Source organism: Myotis yumanensis, unplaced genomic scaffold (assembly GCF_028538775.1).
Source record: "Myotis yumanensis isolate MYYU_CA2020_CCGP unplaced genomic scaffold, mMyoYum1.0.hap1 SCAF_16, whole genome shotgun sequence".
Classification (NCBI taxonomy): Eukaryota; Metazoa; Chordata; class Mammalia; order Chiroptera; family Vespertilionidae; genus Myotis; species Myotis yumanensis.
Window position 1 is genome coordinate 41,299,962 of NW_027223767.1, and position 23,040 is coordinate 41,323,001.

At 39.1% G+C, this 23,040-nt stretch overlaps 1 protein-coding gene across 4 annotated transcripts in view; it reads left to right on the forward strand.

Moving 5' to 3' along the window:
- The window catches only part of SPAG9 (sperm associated antigen 9), a 104,617-nt gene that overhangs the window by 75,249 nt on the left and 6,328 nt on the right, over positions 1 to 23,040 (forward strand). For 2 of the 4 annotated variants that reach the window (XM_070394416.1, XM_070394418.1), the window contains 17 exons: positions 553 to 683; positions 2,470 to 2,526; positions 3,593 to 3,766; positions 4,794 to 4,923; positions 5,778 to 5,867; positions 6,109 to 6,276; positions 6,726 to 6,897; positions 8,226 to 8,444; positions 8,727 to 8,922; positions 10,524 to 10,649; positions 11,880 to 11,960; positions 12,631 to 12,698; positions 14,719 to 14,867; positions 15,805 to 15,976; positions 18,927 to 19,040; positions 20,479 to 20,517; positions 21,417 to 21,593. In XM_070394416.1, coding sequence (XP_070250517.1) covers positions 553 to 683; positions 2,470 to 2,526; positions 3,593 to 3,766; positions 4,794 to 4,923; positions 5,778 to 5,867; positions 6,109 to 6,276; positions 6,726 to 6,897; positions 8,226 to 8,444; positions 8,727 to 8,922; positions 10,524 to 10,649; positions 11,880 to 11,960; positions 12,631 to 12,698; positions 14,719 to 14,867; positions 15,805 to 15,976; positions 18,927 to 19,040; positions 20,479 to 20,517; positions 21,417 to 21,593 — 2,263 coding nt within the window. The remainder of the gene's footprint in view (positions 1 to 552; positions 684 to 2,469; positions 2,527 to 3,592; positions 3,767 to 4,793; positions 4,924 to 5,777; positions 5,868 to 6,108; positions 6,277 to 6,725; positions 6,898 to 8,225; positions 8,445 to 8,726; positions 8,923 to 10,523; positions 10,650 to 11,879; positions 11,961 to 12,630; positions 12,699 to 14,718; positions 14,868 to 15,804; positions 15,977 to 18,926; positions 19,041 to 20,478; positions 20,518 to 21,416; positions 21,594 to 23,040) is intronic. The other 2 variants (XM_070394417.1, XM_070394420.1) reach the window with 1 other exon arrangement.

Here is a 23,040-nt window from a genome sequence, read left to right on the forward strand (position 1 = left end):
TATTAGCATACTAGGCTATTCTGTTGGTAACTATTTTATCATTCCTATAACAGGTGCTTGCTACTTGAGCTTCAGACTTGAGCTATATGAGTGTCCTGGACAGAATAATTAGTTGGTGACCCTTCAATCTCATATTTGTTTTTTAATACAATATTTGATACATAAAATATATATGTAACATAACTAAGTTATGGATAGTAACTTAACATTAGAATTAACATTATGAACCCAACCGACACTCTAACCAACTGAGCTACCCAGCCAGGGCCAGCAATTAACTTTTTTGGTTAGAGTTTAAAATCTGCATTATTCTTTGTATTTGTTTTATGTTCAAATATCTGTATTTATATTTGGAAATTAAATTGTCTACCTCTTTTTGTTAATAAGTAAGTATATCTCTTTATTGGTTTTATTTTTATAAGGTCATTTTAAGTGATCCATTAGATTAGAAGTTAAGGAATGTTTAAAAGCTTGAAGATTTCCTTAAGTCTGAAATAATACCAAAACAGGTTTAGGCTCTCAGAGTGATCTGTAGTCTTCTTTTCATTACAGAGTGATATTCCCACTGCCCAGAGGAAGCGGTTTACTAGAGTAGAAATGGCCCGAGTTCTAATGGAGAGAAACCAGTATAAAGAGAGATTGATGGAGCTTCAGGAAGCTGTTCGATGGACAGAGATGATTCGGTTTGTATGAGAAGTATCTCTGGTGTTTTTCTAGTATTGTTTTTAGTTTTTCTGGAAATGCCTTCATTCAGAATTAAGAGCTCTTCCTTTGGGGTTCCAAGCCCCTTGCTCTCTTTACTAGGAGAGACTTTCAAAAGTAATCCTTGGAATTGGCAACAGAATGTGATTAAAATGGGCGTCTTTTGGGCCAGTAAAGGGCTCTTGGAGAATGTTCCCATAACCTCTTAAGCACAATTGTTATTACTTAGGAATGGTGTTCATTTCTCAGAAGAATATAGAAATTGACGCTACTTTTGCAGTAATGTCAGGAAAATACAAGCATTTCATAGGCCAATAGGAAACAGTCATTTTTACTCAGTGTCTTCCTGTACAATGGTCTTGCTGAATTTTATCTCCCTTTCCACTTCATGCAAAATACTACTTCTGTTGAGATCTTTGTCAGTTGGATCTTAAATCTCACTTCTAGTGCTGCCATCTAATGGTCAGATTCTCAGTAACAGTATTCCTTTAATTTAGGAAGAGCTCATGAAAAGTTTGTAGTCACACCCTAATTTGCCCACATTTTTGAGTTTGGACTATTATATCAGATTTACCAGTAATAGTACACACATACACATTCTTTTAAAGTTTATGAACATATTTTCTAGTCTCCAACTTTTACTGTCTTATGATTACATCATGTATTTAGTAGTTTATATATCCTCTACCAATGTTGTACTAGAATTCTTCTGTATAGCATATTTACAGTTTGCTAAAATTTTAATTGTGTATAGCTACCAAGAAGGAAGGAGATTAGTATTCTAATCTGTATTTATTGTACAAGTCCTAAGAAATGTGTTCGTAACTCCAGCATTTAATGGATATTAAATAATTGAATAAATATTTTAAAAACCGAGCCATATAGGTAGGCTCCATTTTTGTTCTTGTTAATCTTCACCCAAGGATATTTTTTCCATTGATTTTTTTTTTTTTTTTTTTTGAGAGAGAGAGTGGAAGGGAGCTAGGGCATGGGGGTCAGGGGGAGAGAGAAATGTCAATGTGAGAGAGACACATCAATTGATTGCTTCCTGCATGCACCCCAACTGGGGCTGGAGATCAAACCTGAACAGCCAAGGTCTGTGCCCTTTACCAGGAATCTCACCTGAGACCCTCCAGTGCGCAGGGTGGCGCTCTAGCCACTGGATCCACTGGCCAGGACTATAGGCTCCACTCTCATTGTTCTTCTTAATTCTAGCAAGTGGCAGTCAACAGGTGGAGATCAATGGTATCTGGTATCTTAATACATTTTTTAAGTTCTTTTTTAAATTATTGATTTCAGAGGGGAAGGGAGAGAGAGATAGAAACATCAATGATGAGAGAGAATCATTGATCGGCTGCCTCCTGCACACCCCCTCCTGGGGATCGAGCCTGCAACCCAGGCATGTGCCCTTGGCTGGAATCGAACCTGGGACCCTTCAGTCCACAGTCTGACACTCTATCCACTGAGCCAAGCCAGCTAGGGCTGATATCTTACTTTTAACTTTTTTTTATTGAATTACGATGTTTTTAATTTAGCCTTTTACAAAAAGGAAAAGGAGAGTTTCTCATCCTTACCATCCTACTGAATCACTCTGAAATGCCTTATTTTCTAAAATTTTGTTGAATTACCTATCAATCTAGTTAATCCCTTTCTTTGGTCATCTTTTCAGTGATGGAAAAGTTTTAGTCCTGTGAAAACTAACCTATCGAAACAGTAAAATTACAAGCTATTCTGAGAGCTGGGTTTCTTTTTTCTTTTTTCATGTAGAGCATCAAGAGAAAATCCAGCCATGCAGGAAAAAAAAAGGTCAAGCATCTGGCAGTTGTAAGTATCTAAAAAACACATAAAGACAGTAGATAGCACTTTGAGACAAGATTACAGTCAAAATTTATTTTCAAGAATGCTTTGGTGTCTCCTCCCTTCCTCAGTTCTTCCCTCCCTTCCTTCCTGCCTACATTTCTTAAATCTGGGATATGTAGCTAAACTGAACTTTTTCTTTTTGATATGTAGTGTGCCAGCTCGGTAAGGCTGTTCTTGAGGACAAAAATATTGCTGTCGTAAGCCGCATCATTTTGGTTATGCATTTGATGGAATCCTCTACTAAGTTAAATAAAATAACAGGGAGCTATTCAGAGTTGATAATTACCTGGATCCCCATTAATAAAGGGCTGCTTCACTGGTGCTTCACTGGTTGTGTGATTGTAAAAATCTTTACAAAGCGAAGATTAGAAATTCAGTGTTTGTGGGGTTTGAGTAGTGTATGTCGGTTTTGGACTTGAGTTACTGGTATGTTCATGCTAGAAGTACTGTGTGTTTAGTGAGCTTAATACTTACCCCTTTTTGGTGAATCTCCTATTTAATAGAAGTATTGGTCTTTTTGAGTGGGTGTGAAAATAGTTATTTAGGTTGAGTTTAATAAGAAAATGTATAAGCTGTGTGTTAAAATGGTAATGTGTGTTCTAGTACTTTATTGTAACTATTTTTAGAACTGGTTACTAGGCTTCTGTTCAAGCCATGAAGCCATAACCTTGCTTTCTAACAGCCACTGTCAGATGGCACCAAGTAGGAGCTGGCTAAAGGGGCCATCTTCTTTTATGTCTTCATTACGAGCAGTTCCTGGTACTTCAGAGCGTCTCCCTTTCGTTAGGGGAATTGCTAATTAAAGAACAGGGATCTGCCAGGCTCAGCATAGTTTCTCTTTCCTGAATGTCTGCATTTGGCTGTGAGTTACTGCTAAGGCTGCACTGTGTGACCACAAATTTTTTTTTTGCCAGTTTTTAACTCATTGCCTTGTAAAAGCACTCTGGAATTTGTGGAAAATTATGGATTGTTTTTTACAGTGCATGTAATACATATATAGACATATACATACTCACTTTTTTCTTTTTAGTTTTAGCCGACTTTTTAGCTCCTCAAGTAATACTACTAAGAAACCCGAACCACCTGTTAATCTGAAGTATAACGCACCCACCTCTCATGTTACTCCTTCTGTCAAGAAAAGAAGCAGCACCTTATGTCAGCTCCCTGGAGATAAGTCCAAAGCCTTTGACTTCCTTAGCGAAGAGTAAGTATTTTCCAGACTAGTTGTTATGCCCTCAATAAGTTAGCAGTTCTGAATATTCTCACCACTTAACAGTTCAGCTGTAAAGTTTCAGATAAATCTATATATAAACTATGTCTGCAACTTGGCTATTGTAAATAAATTATTTATAGCCAATACATTTTAGGAAAATTGCATCTGTTTTCATAAAGAGAAGGAAATTTTTAATGTCTCCTTTTTCTGGTATGACAACATTGATAAATACTAATAGAAATGCTAAAGGCTTATATTACTTTTTTTAGTGTCAGAAGGACTTGGTTTTTCAGTCTGACTCTGCTTCTCATAAGGTGTACAGAAACTTGGTTCATAAACCTCTTAGAGCCCCAGTTTCTCGGCCAGTGAAATGAGTATGATAATCTATCTCAGACGTGTTAGGATTAAATTATATAGGTTATAGTATCTGTAAAGTGTCTGACACACAGGTAGATTTGTTAACTATAAGATACCAAGCAAGTCACCTCACAAAAATTTAAATGGCCTAGAGAAAGACAAATTATTTTCATGGTATTTTACTGCACAGCTCTAAAGCTTACCAAGTCAGTTTGCATATTTGTCTTCTGGAACAAGTAAATGGGATCCAGAAGTTAACCTGTTATCTTCCTAAGAAGATATTGATTTATTGGTCTTCAGTCACTCCTATCTAGCACATTCCCTGCATTAGAAAATTCTCAGTATATATTTGCTGAATGAACCAAAAAAATGAGGAAGCAAAAATATTTAAGGATTTTCCCTTTCATATAGGTAAAATTTAAAACCTGATAGAAATTTGATTCAATATAATAGGCTGTTTACTAACCTGTTAAAACTTGGACACTGTATTCACTGCATAACTTGGAAAGACCAGCTATGGTATAACACTTTTTAAGGAGGAATCTTAGTCTGAAGTAAACCAATCTGAAATCATGTAAATTTTGTGTTGTTATTTTTACTCTTTTTAGAAGGAGAGTTGTTGTAATCACTTAATTTTAAAAGGAATGTTTTTTCCTTTTAGAACTGAAGCTAGTTTAGCCTCACGCAGAGAACAAAAGAGAGAACAGTATCGGCAGGTGAAGGCCCATGTTCAGAAGGAGGATGGAAGAGTGCAGGCTTTTGGCTGGAGCCTGCCTCAGAAGTACAAACAGGTACCGTGTGAGCATCGTAAGAGCATCCAGTGCAGCGGTTCTCAACCTGTGGGTCGTGACCCCTTTGGCGGTCGAACGACCCTTTCACAGGAGTTGCCTAAGACCATCCTGCATAATAGATATTTACATTACGATTCATAACAGTAGCAACATTACAGGTATGAAGTAGCAACGAAAATAATTTTATGGTTGGGTCACAACATGAGGAACTGTATTTAAAGGACCAGAAGGTTGAGAACCACTGAGCTAGTGGAAAATGCCAGGGACAGGAGTGTGGCTGGGCATGAAGGAATCAAAAACCACACCCCGAACCCGCTCATTTCAAGCTGCTTGCACGTGGCATCCATTGAGAGAGGTGCTGGAGGTAGTGGTTTTCAGGCTGTTTTCCACCCTAGAGTTCAAAAGAAATGCCTCTGAGTCTAAGGAGGGAGACAGGTCAACAGAGGTGGCCGAGTGCATGAACTTACATATCCAGCTCTGTTTTAATATTTGAAGATTTAATTTTTTGAAAAGCAGCATCTATTGTTTATACGTTTTAAGAAGCCGTTGGCATGGAGCCTTTCAAACACTTGTCTTAAAACTCAGTTCAGGTGTTCAGGAACTTCACCTGTCTACTCCATATTGCCTATTCCCAAATGACTCAGCTCATGCTTACACACACACACACACATTCACTCTCTCTTTCTCTCCCTCCCTCCCTCTCTCTCCCACTCCCCCACATACATGAATTAGTCTGTCTTCTGATATTTCATAGCATCTTGTTTATTTTGCCCAATTGCCACTTGATTTTTTTTCATTTTTCAAATAAGAATAACAAGGCTAACTCCTCTTTCTCTCCCCTCCCAAATGATTAGGTAACCAATGGTCAAGGGGAAAATAAGATGAAAAATTTACCTATGCCTGTCTGTCTAAGGCCTCTAGATGAAAAAGATACATCCATGAAGGTAAATAAATTTTGAAGGTAAAGAAGCTACTTCTTAAAATCTGGGTGGACATTTTTCTAAACAAAATTGTTAAATCCTACTTTTGTGGATCAGATTTTTTATTTTGTAATTTTAGACTGGGATACTTTGAATATTAAAGACCTATATTTATAATCATTAGAATTTTAAAGAAAATGTGAAAAATTCTAAACATTTTTAGATAAAAATTGACTTAATACTTTTTATTTTTTAACTCTAAAAGCTGTGGTGTGCTGTTGGAGTCAATTTATCTGGTGGGAAGACCAGAGATGGCGGTTCTGTGGTTGGAGCTAGTGTGTTTTACAAGGATGTTGCTGGTTTGGATGCAGAAGGCAGTCAGCAGCGGAGTGCATCTCAGAGCAGTTTAGACAAGCTCGATCAGGAACTGAAGGTAAGCGTGTGCACCAATGCTTGTCTCCTGGTGCCTGAGACTGTTAGTTAGCTCTTTGGTCCAAAACTTACTTCTGGGTTTAACTTCTAGTTGGGATTACTGTGCCCTTGCTTCTTCCTCACTCTTTCTCTTTTTTCAAAATCAGTTTTATTGAGGTATATTTTACACTCAGTAAAGTGTATACTTGAAATGTTTATTATAGTCCAGAGTTTGGACAGATGTGTGCAAGTATGTAACAACTGTCACAGCTGAGATACAGACCATTTTTGTCACTGATCTGTTTTAACTGCTAGTTCTTATGTGCTGGTTAATGTGGAAAGACAGCAGTATTTTCAGCCTTCCAAATAATCTGGAAATAAACTTGAAATAGTGTTGCCCTTGACTGTAGTAGCACAGCTTTTTTACTGTTTGTACATATCATTTCTAATATTCATTTCTTTACTTTGCAGGAACAGCAGAAGGAGTTAAAAAATCAAGAAGAATTATCTAGTCTAGTCTGGATCTGTACTAGCACTCATGCAGCTACAAAAGTGATTATTATTGATGCTGTTCAACCAGGCAACATCCTAGACAGTTTCACGGTTTGCAATTCGCACGTCCTGTGTATAGCAAGTGTACCAGGTAAGAGTGAGCCGTGCCCCTGTCTTCCCACCTTCAGCACCTCCTTTGCAGGCCCTAATTTGGTTACTGGAGATATAGTCATGCACCACTTCTAGGAGTTGTGTTCTACTTGGGAAGACCAAAAATAAGCTGGGAACAAATGACTAAACCTGATATTTTCAGACGGTGTGAAGAAAATAAAATAGTGCTAATATTAGATGATGACTGGAAGGCAGAGCACAAGGGATTATTTAGATTTATTAGTAAGGGAAAGCTTTCTAAACTTTTAGATTAAGTCTTATATGATAAATACATTGGTTTAAAAATGAAATAAGTTTGTGATATATCTATAAGTGGAATATTATATAAAAAGGAATGAAATTCTCATACATGCTACAACATGGATTAACCTTAGAAACATTATGCTAAGTAAAATAAATTGGACACAGAGGACAAATATTATGATTCCACTTAGGTGAGCTATCTGGACAAGGCAATTCACGAAGACAGAAGTCGATTACCAGGGGCAGGCAGGGGTGGGGCTGGGGAACCGAATTATTATTTAATTGGTACAGATTTTCTGTTTGGGGTGATGTGAGAGTTTTAGACATGCATAGTTTTGATGACTGTACAGCATTATAAATGCCATTTGAATTATACATTTAAAAATGGTTAAAATGGTCCTAGCCGGTATGGCAGCCAATCAATGATTCCCTCTCATCATGGATGTTTCTATCTCTCCCTCTCCCTTCCTCTCTAAAATCAATAAAAATATTTACAAAAGGTTAAGATGGCAAATTTTGTGTGTATGTGTGTATATGTCTGTATTTGACTACAATAAAAATTTTTAATGCAATACGAATAAAAACAGCTTTCTAAATTAAAAAAAACAAGAGGTTTATCTTTATACTGCAAATGCTTAGTTTTTAAATGTGTTACTAATGCTTAAGGCACTGTGTACATTTAGGGTGACTAATTTTTAATAGTGGTAGGCAGAAGTCCATATTTCAAATAGCAAATATAATTTACATATATTTAGATTTCATTGGTTTTAACCTCATTAGGTGGCTGCCTAGGAGCTCATATTAAGAGCAGAAGCATAATTTCTGACATTTTCATGTTTTCTTTTGCTTGCATTACTAGAAGTATTATCTTAAATTTTTAAGCTGCTTTCCATTTTGTGAAGGTTAGTTTAAAAAAATGTTAAAGCTATCTTTGGCAGTATATTCAAATAACTATTTGCCTTTACCCATACACTCTTATTTAAAACCCATAGTTGCTTTTATGGAGAAAAAGCTAGTTATATAAGTTTACTTAGCATTAAAAGAAGGTTTATCTTGTGTTTTTAGGAGCACGAGAAACAGACTACCCTGCAGGAGAAGAGCTTTCAGAATCTGGACAGGTAGACAAAGCATCTTTATCTGGAAGCATGACAAGCAATAGCTCAGCAGAGACAGACAGCTTGTTGGGAGGCATTACAGTGGTTGGCTGTTCCGCAGAAGGTGTGACAGCAGGTGCCACTCCTCCTAGTACCAACGGTGCTTCTCCAGTGACAGAAAAACCACCAGGTACAGCCATCCTCCTTACATACCATCTGTATAGCACCAGAGCCTGTTCCAGATGCCTCACAATGGACTTAATCTGGATCTTAAAGTAACAAGAATGAAAGAACATAAAAGAAGATGCTGTAATGATTGTTAAATGAAATTATGAATTCTCAATGTCATGATATAGTGCAGAGGTGGGAGAGGGTAGGTGGAGTGGAATTCTGTAGTAAGGGTTTGTACAAGGAAGTTATTGATAGAAAAGTTCAAATTCAGAATGGTTAGCATGTTTTATTTACTTTTTAGAAAAGGAAGCAGAAAGTAGTGAGATTGATGAAAATGTTCCGACGGCAGAAGAAGCAACTGAAGCCACAGAAGGCAATGCAGGGTCAGCTGAAGACAACGCGGACGTCTCCCAAACGGGCGTGTACACAGAGCACGTCTTCACAGACCCTTTGGGAGTTCAGATCCCAGAAGACCTCTCTCCAGTGTATCAGTCAAGGTATCCAAATGGGTCAATAACTTAGGAAACCACATCAGTACACACACAAAAGGAACCAAAATAACCTCAGTCAGCCAAAATATTCCCACTAGTTCAGTGGTTCCCAGCCTTCTGGCCTTTTAAATACAGATCCTCATGTTGTGACCCAACCATAAAATTGTTTTCGTTGCTACCTCATAACTGTAATGTTGCTACTGTTATGAATCATAATGTAAATATCTGATATGCAGGATGGTCTTAGGCGACCCCTGTGAAAGGTTCGTTCGACCGCCAAAGGGGTCTCGACCCACAGGTTGAGAACCGCTGCACTAGTTGGTATTGTTGTGGCAGACTTAGATGCCATTACTTATTCCCACTATGCTATTCCTTCCTCTTCATTGTCTCTGGTTATCCCCCCCTCCCCCATTTGCTCTCTTTCCTTCTAATTTATGAAAAAAGTCTTGTCTATAAAATACATTAGTCAAAATTTTTCTGGTCATTTTTTCCTCTAGAATTATTATTTTTTTAATTGTATTCACTGTCTTCCATTCTATTAATAATTCTTGCTATTTTAATCCCCACCCCTACTCTCACTCCCACTCTAGTCAGCAGTGAAATTGGCCATTGTTTCAATTTCCTATGTGGGCTTGGATGACCTTTTTGAATTTAGCTCCCTGGCAAACATTTTATTAAAAGACAATTTGTTTTAGGCTCTTTCTTTAAAAGGTTGGTTAATCTAGGTCCATTTCATGAATTCTTTAATGTTCTTTCTTGCCTACTCTAGGTCTTGCAGATAGGGGTTTATCTAAACTGGATTTTTTTTTTAATTTAATATTTTTCCTCTTAGTATATAGAACAACCAAATATCTTAACATTTAATTGTCAATTTAAGAATAAAGTCATGCCCTGGCTGGTGGCCCAGTTGGTTGGGCATCAACCTCCACCAAAAGGTTGCCAGTTTGATTTCCAGGCAGAACACATGCCGGGTTGTGGGCGATCCCTGGTAGGGGGTCTCGGGGAGACAGCAGGTCGATGTTTTGCTCTTACATCAATGTTTCTCTCTCTCCCTCTCCTTCCCTCTCTCTAAAAGTAAATTTAAAAAGAAAATAGTCATTTTTTTATTAGAATTAGTACATTTGTCTGTTGAATTTGATAACTCAGTTATATCTCTATTATATGTGGCAATCTAAAAGAAAGAAGGCTGTGAGTGAATGCAAGCTTATTAATTTATTTTAGAAAATTCTTTATATTTTACCCTCCTTTCTGTGTATGTGTGTGGTTTTTAAAACAAACCATCCCTTCCTCTTTTCTCCTTTAAGAAGAAACTGATAAAATTCAAAGTAACTGTAACGGAGAGGCATAATTATAGTCTGGATAGTAACTGCTATATTTCATTACCATTTCTTAACTCCATGTTTGCAACTTGGTCCTCCTAGTATGTTAATTTTCTTCTGGTACAATTGTTTAAATATTTAACGTAAGCATTTAACTTTGGCTTTTCTGGAATTTTAGAGTTTGATTTTTTTTTTTCTTAAACTGTACACTAAAGTATAGAAATGACCAATCCCTGAAAACTAACTGAGCACACTCAGCTTTTTTTCCTTTTGTCCCACCTTTCCCAGTAATGACTCAGATGCATATAAAGATCAAATATCAGTGTTGCCAAATGAACAAGACCTGGTGAGAGAAGAAGCCCAGAAAATGAGTAGCCTTTTACCAACTATGTGGCTTGGAGCTCAGAATGGCTGGTAGGTGCCAACTCGTTTAATATTAGAGTATCTTTAGTCTTTACCTTTGCTTTAGAAACCAAAGATACGTAAAATGTGGTACACATAAGTATAAACAAAGAGTACACATTAAAGCAAAGAATTTTATATACACATAAGTTTTAATGTTATATTACAACAGTCTCATAAACAGGACTTGCATTGGTTCTGAATGCTAAACCACACGTTTCTCTGTCATGGTGTCCCCTTCATATAATATTCTTGGAAGAAGAGGTTGATAACATTTTAAAATTTGAATGATCCAGAAATAGAAGATCCTGAATAGCACACAAATGGAGAATTATTGATGCATATACAGGAGGCTTATGTAGGATTAAACTAATGTATTTGGCTGCAGGAAGACCCAAATCCAAACATAACTTTTCAGTAGAGTTACTAGGAAAACCAGGACAGATCAGGCTGAAAGCTTACCAGGTGATAACAAACATTGTTACCTGGTCTGTTCACTTTCTAGTGGTGTGGGGGGTCTTACAAAATTATCCTTTTCCTGAAGTTAAGCAAGGTCACTAGTGTATCTTTTCCATAGTGGTCTAATACTATACAATGAAGGATGGGCAGACTTTTTCCACGGAGGGTCAGATAACAAATATGTTAGGCTTTGTAGCCATATGATCTCTGTTGCAACTTCACAGCTATGCTGTGTGATGCAAAAGCAGCCATTACTTTGACAATATGTAAGTGGGTTAGTGGGACTGTGTTCCAATAAAACTTTATTTATGTTTACAGAAGTGTGAGTTGCATAAAAAACTCATGTCATGAAGTACTCTTTGATTTTTCCCAACCATGTAAAACTATTTTAGCTTATGAACTGTACTAAGGTGGGTGGCGGGCTGGATGTGTCCTGCAGGCCTTGGAGTGCCTCTGCCTGATGTAAACCACTGTCTTCACAAAGTTGTAGTTCAGTCGAGTAAAAGGATGATCGTTTTTTAAAACAGGATTTTGCCCAGGATTCTGAAGTGTGGGGTAGCCTGCAGTTGACCCTGCATTCTAGTTCTGGCTTTTATTCTTCGTATGTTTCTGTTTGCTTAGGCAGCTTATTTCTCTGCCTTAGGCCTACCCATACTCTCATTTTTTCCCTAAAATGTATATGTTACTCCTCTTTCCTCCTGAAGGAACTTTGTGGTCATTAGTAGACATAAGCAATGACTTGATGTTCTCGATGCCTTACCAGTCTTGATTTTGTTCTTGCAGTTTGTATGTCCATTCATCTGTAGCCCAGTGGAGGAAATGTCTCCATTCTATTAAACTTAAAGATTCGATTCTCAGTATTGTGTAAGTTTTATTTTAGAAATTCTTTCTTTTAAAAATACTGTATCTTGGTTTAAACTAGATTTTAAGACTATTAAAGCTAACATGTATGTCATGACTAAATCAGTATCCATATCATTTTTACCTTCTTTATAGAATTAGAGAAGTTGAGTGAGATGAAACTAGAAAGTAAAATAGAAAAACTTGCCAGGTTGGTACCTCACCATGCTATGAGTTCTCTAGTGCTCTGTGGGAGACAACCAGTTAATACCTGTGAATATACATTTGTTCCAGAATATTCTTTACACTCTGTGAATATGTTGACTAAGGCTTTTACTAGTCCTTTCCATGTGCTGACTATCAAAAACCAGTGTGTCTCTTAAGTGACAGAGCTGCCTCTGCTAGTTCTACTCGAGGTGTGTGTCTCTGGTCTGTGGACCTTTTGTCAACAGTCTGTGATGAGGAGTTTGTGCCCCACCGTGAACATCTGGGTCACCACACACGCTGTTTATCTAGTTCAGCTGACATTTTTATAGCACAGCTCTCTCAATGAAGAAAAGGGTGTGTTCATTTAGATGTGAGCTCCTCATCTTTCATGTACTGGCCCTCTGAGAGCCTCTGAACTAGTTCAGTATTATGTGGTCCCTTCTGTATTCCTAATGGAGAGTTCTGAAATCCTCTTTCCTGTTTGCAGACACGTGAAAGGAATTGTGTTAGTGGCCCTGGCTGATGGCACCCTTGCTATCTTTCACAGAGGAGTTGGTGAGTTGTTTTGAATAGATAACAAGTGCACTCACTTGTTGCATTGCAAAAGCATTTTTAAACAGATTGGTTTTTTATGCTTTAAAGAAATGATGCTTAATAGGAGATAGAATAAAGGTTTAAACCGAATACTAACAATGTGTGATAGCAGTAAATATGTGAGTGCCTTCTTGGAGGTATACATTTATAGTATACCTCAGTGAAAGCATATTTACCATACTGAGCAAGCAGTTTAACATTTCATGGTCCTCTTATATAATGTGATACGGAGGTGCTGGTTTTTCATTCATACACTTATTCAATTGGGAGAAATTTTTCTTTGTCCAGTATTTAAAAAATAATTTGCATCTACTTATATTTGGTAAGTATATAATAAAAGCCTAAGTGACCATTACGGCAGAATGACCAGAACAGCCGGTCTCTGTGATGCGCAGTGACCACCAGGGGGCAGGCGCTCAACGCAGGAGCTGCCCCCATAGGGGGCAGTGTGCTCCCATAGGGGGAGCACCGCTCAGCCAGAAGCCGGGCTCACCGCTGGTGTGCATAGCGGTGGTGGCGGGAGCCTCTCCCACCTCCGTGGCAGTGCTAAAGAAGGAGCAGTAAGCAGGCAGGTGGTCAGGAGTGAGGGGTCCCGGACTCCGAGAGGGCACAGGCCAGGTAAAGGGGACACCCCCCACCACCACCAGTGCACAAATTTCGTGCACCGGGCCTCTAGTTTAAAATAATTTTTAATTGGATAAGGTTTAATGATTTTCATGTTATGTTATTTACATTCTTCCCCTTTAAAACAGTTTTTCCACCATCTTTTGGAGAAATGTGGGGTCTGTGAGATACTTGGGTGGCTTTATAACTGACTGGCACCTAGAGATAGCTGGTTGATGACTACATAACAAAAAGAAGGAAAGGCCTCTATTTTACCTTGTTCAGGTTCTTTACAGACTGAGTGCAATCATCACCAGAACTTATGAGGAAGATTCTGTTGTCACCCTCATTTTATAGATGAGGAAACTGAGGCAGAGTGTTTTAGTCACTCAGTAAGTGGAAGAGCCTAGGAAAAACAGTAAATGTTTTAGTGTACTGGGTCCAAAATTATATTGACAGAGCAACACAAGCAAAGTACATTTAATAAAGAAATGCCAAGTTCTGCATTTGGGTTCAGAAGAGTAAGATGGAGGAGGCCTGCTGAAGAGTGAGAATTCCTTAAAGGTTGACTACAAATTCAGTCTGAGTTAGCTAACGTCATAAATCTCATAGGTAGTAGAATAGGGTTCCACTCTGGTAGCTAGACAGCATGAAATGCACATGGATGGACAAAGAGGAACTAGGCTGAAGGGCCCAAAGACATGTGCCAAGGATGCTTGATTTTGAAAGGAGAAGATATGGGGCAGTAACAGAAGCTGCTTCCATTGGGCAAAACTATAAACTAATGGGAGACGACATATGAGGAGGCAGACTTCAGCCAGGTGTGGGGAGTATTTTGCTGACAGTTACAGGTTCCTGAAAATGGAACAGCTGTTTTGTGAGGCATTGTGTTTTCTTTCACTGAAATTGTTGAAGCAGAGCAAGCTACCAGCATTGGCTCTCATTTGTATTCTGTCATCGCTAAAATTATAGGACACATGATTCCTAATGTTGCCCTTGACTTCTACCCAAGAAAATATATCAGAATGCAAGTGAGTGAGAGATGTCATCCCCCAAATAATTTTAATCCTTGCTCATTCTTAAATATTATTATAAACAGGTAACTTATAACTGATTTATCATATCACTACTGTTGAGAGCATGGTGGTCCAGGTATTGAGTGGCAGGTTGGACCAGATGAGCTTTGAGGTCTCTTGCAACTTTGTAGTTTATAAAATAAGAGAACCCAGTTTCTGCAAATAAAGGATATACTGAATACATGGTATTTGTGGGTGTTTCATGAATAGAATTAATTATATACCCTGATAGAATGTTTCTTGTGTTAAAATTTAGTAAAAGCTGGTATACATTAACTAGTAATCTATTTCTTATTTTAAAGATGGGCAGTGGGATTTGTCAAACTATCACCTGTTAGATCTCGGGCGGCCTCACCATTCCATTCGATGCATGACTGTGGTACATGACAAAGTCTGGTGTGGCTATCGGAACAAAATCTATGTGGTTCAGCCAAAGGCCATGAAAATCGAGGCAAGTTAACCCATGTTTTCTCTGCTTACTGAATTTCTATTTCCTGAAGATTCTAAGACTAATTATTTTCAGCTTCTTTAGAAACTATTTTCTGAATCTGTGTTTTAATGATACATTGATGACATCTTGCCACTTTTGACTATGAGAATGGGAAGTGTTGAGTTTTTTTGAAGGAAGATTAACACAAATGTTGAAATGTGTCTGAGTATCCATAGGTGCATATGTGTTTGAATATATGGTTCTGGATTTGTTTACTTATGTATGGGTAGAGGGGAAGGAGGATTCCCAAGTCTTTGCCACCCCACGTGTGTTTACACAAATCCATATGTGTCAAAGACTGAGATATAAGATTGCAGTGAGCAATCCTCTTAGTATTGCTTTCTTTAAAAAATTTTTGCAACCAGATGTAATTTTTTTAAGACAACCTAAAGCTGGAAATTTTAAGGTGGAAGGTCTCCTTCTCCCTTTGTCCTAAATCTCATTCCTTTATGTAAAAGTCCTAAAGTTAACCATTTGGTGTTTATTTTTCAAATCTGTTTCTTACATGCAGATACACACACACAACACACACACGCAGCAATGCAGGCTCCTTTTTGTTTAGTTATAAATAGAATCTTCATGTAATTTCTCTTCAATCCAACAAAATCTTGAGATCAAATTCAGTCTTATTGTTGAACACTGACACATAACATGGATGTGCCAGTATTACTTCCATAAGTCGATGACCTGTACAGTGTTAAAATCCAGCATCCTTTAGTTCTTTGTTTTTCTTTTTATTTTGAAGCCTGGGATAAAAGCTATGATCATGTTTAGTGAACACTGTTTAGGCTCCTCTTTTAACATATATTCTTCCAAATTTTTGTGCAAATTAGCACAGTTTTTAAACACAAACTCCTGCATATTAAAAGTAACATTGTGATTGAACAATCTTTCCTAGAAATCATTTGATGCACACCCCAGGAAGGAGAGCCAGGTGCGGCAGCTTGCGTGGGTAGGTGACGGCGTGTGGGTCTCCATTCGTTTGGATTCCACCCTCCGTCTCTATCATGCGCACACTTACCAACATCTACAGGATGTGGACATTGAGCCTTATGTAAGCAAAATGTTAGGTAAGTTCCAAAGCGTTTTATTTCTGTCAATTAAATAAAGTGTTTTATTTTTAAATGTTCTCACATGCTGGATAGAACCAGTGAATAAGTTGCCTGAGGATTAGTGAGCTCTTATCACTGAAGGTGTCAGGCAGACACTCCATCTACCCTGTGGGAACTGTCAAGTCTGCCCCAAAAATATCTTTAAGCAATGACTTCCGTATCTCTACCTCTGTCCCGTGTCCATCCTTTCCTGCCTGGATAACCTGAGCCTCCTCACTGGCTCCCTCCTTCCACTCCAGTCTGTGCTCTGCATAGTAGCCAGGATGCATTCTCCCCACGCCCACTTCCTGCCTTTAGCTGAGGTGGCAGGAGCAGAGGAATTGAAGTGGCCTGGACCACTCTCCTCACTCACAGTTCTACCCGCACTGACTCAAACTCAGCAAGTTCCTTTCCATGTCAGGGCCTCACATGTACTGTATCCTCTGTATGAGAAGTCCTTCGTGGTCCCTTTTTACTTGGCCTCCAGACCATAGCTACGTGTCACATCCAGAAGAGACCTTTTCTTGTCTCCCACTTGGATTTAGGTCATCTTATACTTTTTCTTCACGGGCTCATCATTATTGTGGTTGCACTGGTGTTACGTGATTCCTACTTCCTGCCTCTCTCCCCCACGGACCCTAAACGCCATGAAGGGCAGGGACCACCCCTGCTGTATCCTCAGCTCCTAATGCAGAGCTGTGTGACCATTAGAGATGCCGTTCACTAAGGATTCCTTTATGAAGAGAGGTTGAGCTGCACCAGCGGTTTTTAACCTTTTTAGGGCCTTTGCCCTCAGAAAACCTGATGATAGCTGGGTACCCTCCCTGGAATCAGGCATATGTACACATAGACACAGACTAATTTCGGGGGTGGACTTTGACCATAGGTTTAGACTATGAAGATTCTAAGACTATTTCTGAATAGAGTAAGGTTCCTAACACTGATTCTGTGATCATGCTCTTCAGCTCTTACAAGTAGAATATGAGTAACTAAATGCTGTTTGTTTTAAATGCATTATCTGTTTAATAATTTTGCCCCTTAAGTCCCAGAAAATAGTCAGTTGAAAAAACTCTCTTGAAATAACAAAGTGCATTGATTCTCCCTAAATTATATGCCTGTGGTTTCCTAAAATTTCTAAACTGCCATTGAATAAGAAGAGTGTAGGTTTTGTTCGCAAAAGTTGTTTTCATCTACACAAAGAAATTTAAGGCACGCCAGAACTCTTTCAGCTTATAAATTTGAAGGACATTTAATTTCCCAATTTAGTAAACACTGTTTTTATTGAGGGTTTTTTGTTCTGGTTTGGTTTTGCAGCTCCCTAATTAAATCCTGTGTCATATTTCCTGAGCCATAGTATCTTCCTTCTAAATGATAATGTGATGGCAGCCACTGCCGGAAGCCGGTCCATCCTTGCTGCTTGACACAGTCGCTGCAGGAAAGAAACATCTGCACAGCATATGTTTCAAGGGACCTGGCATATATAGCATATCGGATAGGACTCCACCAGGGTGCTACAGACCCCCCTATAGAGGATAAGTAGGGTAAGAAGGTGGATAGTACAGAACTTAGATTGAGAAGATGTGCCATACTGAGTCCAAAGAAAGAAGACTCTGTATTGATCTTTAGATTGAGAAGATGTGCCATACTGAGTATAAAGAAAAAAGACTCCATATTGATCTTTTAACACATATGCTTGCTAGCAGAGGAGTTAAGGTTACTCCCAGTCAGATGGAATGTTTTATACAAGAAGTATGTCCATGCTTTTCTGAGGAAGGAAAGGTGCCGGAAAGGTAAATGTAGAGGCATGGGAGAAGGTAGGCCCAAGGAGCCTTATCCTTAACCCCTCTGCAGCTTTTCCACCCTGGAAAAGTGCAGGATTGGAAAGCTCTCCCTGGGGTGATAGATCAGGACTCAGGTAATAGCGGAAAGCGCCAATCCTACTCTTAAAATGGATACAAGAGAGCATTTGGGGTTTTTCTTTTTAATTCCTGCTTTGGATTGAGTAAATGCATTACGTGCGTCACCACAATGGACCCAGAGAAGCTCCTTGTCTCGTCGTTCCAAAGACTTAGAGTTGCCCCAATGACAGAAAAACGGAAAAAGGAAGAAAAGAAAGGCTATGCAAGGGACTGAGTTGCCAACATGGGGTCAGCTGAAGAAGTGAACAACTGAGGCCCAACAGATGGTAGAAAAGCAAGAAGTGGAAGCTACTCTCTCAGCCAAGTCCGAGGACTCTGAGTAAATCAGCAAAAGAAACTTTCATTTAGCAGAAACTCACTTATTTCTTCAAATGGAAAGACTTACTTACAGCAGCCTAGTCAGGACCTCTAGCCAGGATCTCCAGCGAAGTTCTGGTTAGGATCTGATGTTTATTGTCTTGTTACATCTGTATTTATACCAGTCGATTTTAATCCTGTCAATTTCTATTGCAAAGGTTAGGGCATTTCTTATCTCCATTCCAGGGAGTAAAGATTATGTAGCTTAAGAGTGATTGTTTGTAGTTAAAGTGATTAACTACCCGCCTGGCACTTAGTTAAGGGGTTGTATCCCCTTCCTAACCTCAGGGAAAAATCCCCACCTGGGGAAAAAACCTTTCTCGGAGAGGTGACCTTGGTTAAAACACATGGTGCTAAGGAGAGCAAACATATTAAGAACAATATGCTATATATGCCAGGTCCCTTGAAACATATGCTGTGCAGATGTTTCTTTCCTGCAGCGACTGTGTCAAGCAGCAAGGATGGACCGGCTTCCGGCAAGCCACGTTTAGAATTTTCTGTTCCCATTAAGCATGAGTTGTGAGCTAGGTGGTACAGCCAAAGAAGAGTTTTCTCATATTAACCCACTACTCTGAGGGACCTAGAATCTCAGACATCATCTGCTCCAGTTTCTTAATGAAATGTGTCCCCCCACCCCACCCCCCGCTGTGCAGGTACTGGAAAACTGGGCTTCTCTTTTGTGAGGATCACAGCTCTGATGGTGTCCTGCAATCGTTTGTGGGTGGGGACAGGAAACGGTGTCATTATCTCCATCCCACTGACAGAAAGTAAGTACATTTTCACTCACCAAACTGTCACAATGCAGATCAGAGAGTTGCAGGGAATGGTCATGTCCAGACTTCAGGCAGAAGGAATTGCTCTGGTATTGGCAACTCGGTGGTAATTTAGAAAATCAATCTGGTGGCAAAGATCTAACTATTGTCCCTTCATTCTTTCCATGGAAACTTATGAACTGCAGCAAGTAACAGTTCATTCTGAGAGGCACTTTTTCTCAATTCAGGAATAACAGTCCTGTTTCCTCTTTTTTTTTTTTCCCTTTAGAGAGAGAGAGAGGAAGGGGGAGAGACAGAAACATTGATGTGAGAGAGACATCGATTGGCTGCCTCCTGCATGAGCCCTGACTGGGGACAGGCATCAAACCTGCAACCCAGGTATATGCCCTTGACTGGGAATTGAGCCCGCGACCCTTTGTGTGTGAGCCGATGCTCCAACCACTGAACCACACTAGCCAGCACCTGTTTCTTCTTTTAAATAAAGGTCAAAGTCCATTTTTCTTTCTGCTTTTTATACCAGTATCCAGAAACACTACTAGTACTCATTCTAGTTTTTCATGTCTCCCTTGCAGTTAGTTTAGGAGATTCTCTTTGGTTTAGAAAAAGTCACAGGAGAAGTTTCTCAGGAGGTCAGCAAGCCCTTCCTTATGCTGGAAACAAGTCATCTGTCCTGTATTTGAAAAGAATGTGAACAAAATGTACATTGTATGTTTTTTATATTATGTTCCTTTATTATTTTTGTGAACAAAATATACATTGTGTGTTCTCTCACTATGTTCCATTACATTGATCATTCATTAAATAAGTGTTTTTGTTGCAAAATTCACAGGCAGGGAATGGTTTGGAAACAAGTGTCATAAGTACATAAGATAAGTTAATAAGGAAATATCTCAGAATAGTCCTATCTTTTTTCAGGGGAAGGAAGGAGGGCTGGAAGGTGGTATATCTGGAGCCTTAAAGAACCTAAGTTCTTAATCAGTTACTACTTATAAATCTACATGCTTAGACCACTTATATCCTAAGAGATCCTAGGGTATCCCAGAGTTCATTTCAACTCTTTATAAAAGAGAGTTCCACTTTGGCACTGTTACTTTGAACAGGTTTTTTTTTAATGAAAAAGGGGAAATATTAGCATTTAGGAAATGCTCCCCATTGATTATGTTCTTATGAAATTATGAATCACTGCAATTGCTTTATGATGGAGAAAAAAAATCACAGTGAATCAAATTGTATTTTTTGGGCAGAGAAATTGTAGAGAGAGGCTTTGGTTAAGAACTTTTGAGTGTTACTTGGTATTATACCAAGTTGGATTTGGTTAGGCGCTTTGGGTGCCAAGTCACCAGATAGGAGACTCCAAGAGTGGTGGCTCATAGTAATTCTTCTCCCCCCTGTCATGCACCTCTCCATGTCCCCTTTCCTCCTCTCGCTGTAGCTGTAATCCTCCACCAGGGACGTTTACTGGGGCTGAGGGGTAAGTGCAGATCCTGATCCCACTCTTCCTCCGGCTTCCGATAGCCACTGTGAGGCTGTCTCACGTCTCTAGATGCCTCCTGAATGTTCTCAATGTCACCCACTTGCAGTCACTGCATCGCAGCAGGTGTTTTTGTTTTTGACGTCTGTTACATGGCCACCAAACTACTGCTCAGCAGCTTAGTCTGTTTATCACCTTTTGTTGCAGCTGAACTTTCTTTTCAGACTTTTTTCCTTTCCAATAAAAACACGAAACATCTCTTAAAACTGTCATTAATCCACATTGTTTACTCTTTATTATCAGTTATGTTTCTTTCATTCACTTACTGGCCCATGGAATGGGGATGTTTTGTGAGTCTGGTCATTCTAAAACATTGGTCGGGTGTCAGTGAAAGTGACTGTATTGTAGTGGCTGCGTCCTTTAGCACAGCTTTTCACCACTCCCCTCAAGAGGGATATTCTTACCACAGGGGAGAAAAATTAAAAGATAAACTATAAAAATTTTATTTTAAAATATGCCCATTGACCTTTAACTATGTACTGGTTAGTTTTCTAAAAATGAGGATTAAAAACAAAACAAAACAGATATTCCTAAGATTCAAATCTGTTTTCTTTTGTTAACTAAAATGATTTTTAAAAATTACTAAATGTGTTGAAAAAGTGAGCTTAGTTATTGCTAGACTGGCAAAATCCCCTACTCCATTTACTGAGGTACTTAAAAATAACTAGCATGCTATCTCTCCTCTTCCAGCTTTGTCTTGATTTGGCATTGCTGCCTTTGTTTTATCTCAGCTGGCTGTAGCTTTTAGATAATACCTATCATAAGGATTAACCAGTAACCTCTTGCATCATTACAATTTTCTAGGGGAAAATAGTTGATATTTGGTTTTTCTGTTGCAGCAAATAAAACCTCAGGAGCACCAGGAAATCGCCCTGGAAGTGTGATCCGTGTGTATGGTGATGAAAACAGCGATAAAGTGACTCCAGGGACGTTTATACCCTATTGTTCCATGGCACATGCTCAGCTTTGCTTCCACGGGCATCGGGATGCTGTGAAATTCTTCGTGGCAGTCCCAGGTGAGGTGGATTATCCTGGTGAGAAGATGCATGTCATTGTCTCTCTCTCGTCCCTTAGTTCCACTCCCCGCTCAGATGCTAAGTACTAGAATTACAGATCCTTTCACTAATATATATGAGAAGTTCTACAATGGCGGTAAGAATAAAGCACTGTAGGGCTATGTAGATGAAATTGTTATGGAATCTCCGCCACCCCTCCAAAAGAGACTTCTTGATTTTTATGTAAGTAACAAACCTGCTTACTTTTTAAAGCAGTTGCATTATTTTATCACCACAGAATACCAGAAATGGTCTTGGCCTGATAAAGGAGATGGTTAGAAAGAAGCCCTGTCATCAAGGCTTCCTGCAGGAGGACAGGGGATGTGCTCGTACCTTTATCAGTCTGCGGCCAAGAGCAGTGGGCGAGGGCCTCGGGAGTCTGGGCCCTCCGCCTCGCCACTTGCCTGTTACTTTGAGCAAGTTGCCTAACCGCTGAGACTCGTTTCCTTGTCTTCTTACATGGACATGATTTTAATATCTGCTCCCTGCCGGCCTCATTGATTGTGAAAATTAATGGAAGTGCTTTGGGAACTAAAGTACCATCTAGATATGAAAGGTAGTAGCGTGATGTCCAATGGGAAGTGTTCTGCCCGTTGAGAATACTAAATGATGTTGCTGCCACCTGTAAGCAGGATCCACGTTTTGAATTTTGTCCCCATAAGAGGCTAGTTTAAGAGTTAGACAAATTTCAAATATGACTTTACCACACCAGCTCACTGTGTCACGTTGGACAGTGTTTTAGCGTATTAGGGTTCTTCAGAGAAACAGAACCAACAGGGGGTGTGTGAGAGAGAAAGAGGAGGACGGGGGAGAGAGAGATGGGGAAGTGGAGATGTTTTGATTTATTTATTTTAAGAAATTGGCCCATGCGATTATGAAGGCTGATATATTTATAATCTGCAGGGTAGCTGGCATACTGGAGACCCAGAAAAGCGTTAATATTACAGCTTGAGAATAAAAGCATGCTGGAGGCAGAGTTCCCTCTTCCTTGGGGGACTGTCTTTTCCTCTTAAGATCAGCAACTTAAGAGATGAGGCCCATCAGCCTTATGGAGACTAATCTGCTCTATTCAGAGTCCGCTGACTTAAATGTTAACTATGCTTTCACAGCAATATCTAGACTGGAGTTTGACCAAATATCTTGGCACCATAGCATAGCCAGGTTGACAGATAAAATTAACCATCACACTTTTTCCCCCAAGGTGTTCCAAAGATGAGGTGATTAGGGAACATAGCGCAGGGCTCGCACATGGCACTCTGGTTACTCAGTGTTCTTAGCAACATAGTAATGAGCTTCCTGAAACATCTTGTATTTATATAGTTATTTCCTTAGGATAAGTTCCTAGAAATGCTGGTAATAGTGTTTTGCTTTCTCAAAGAAAGAAAAAAATATGTCTTAGAGTCCCCTT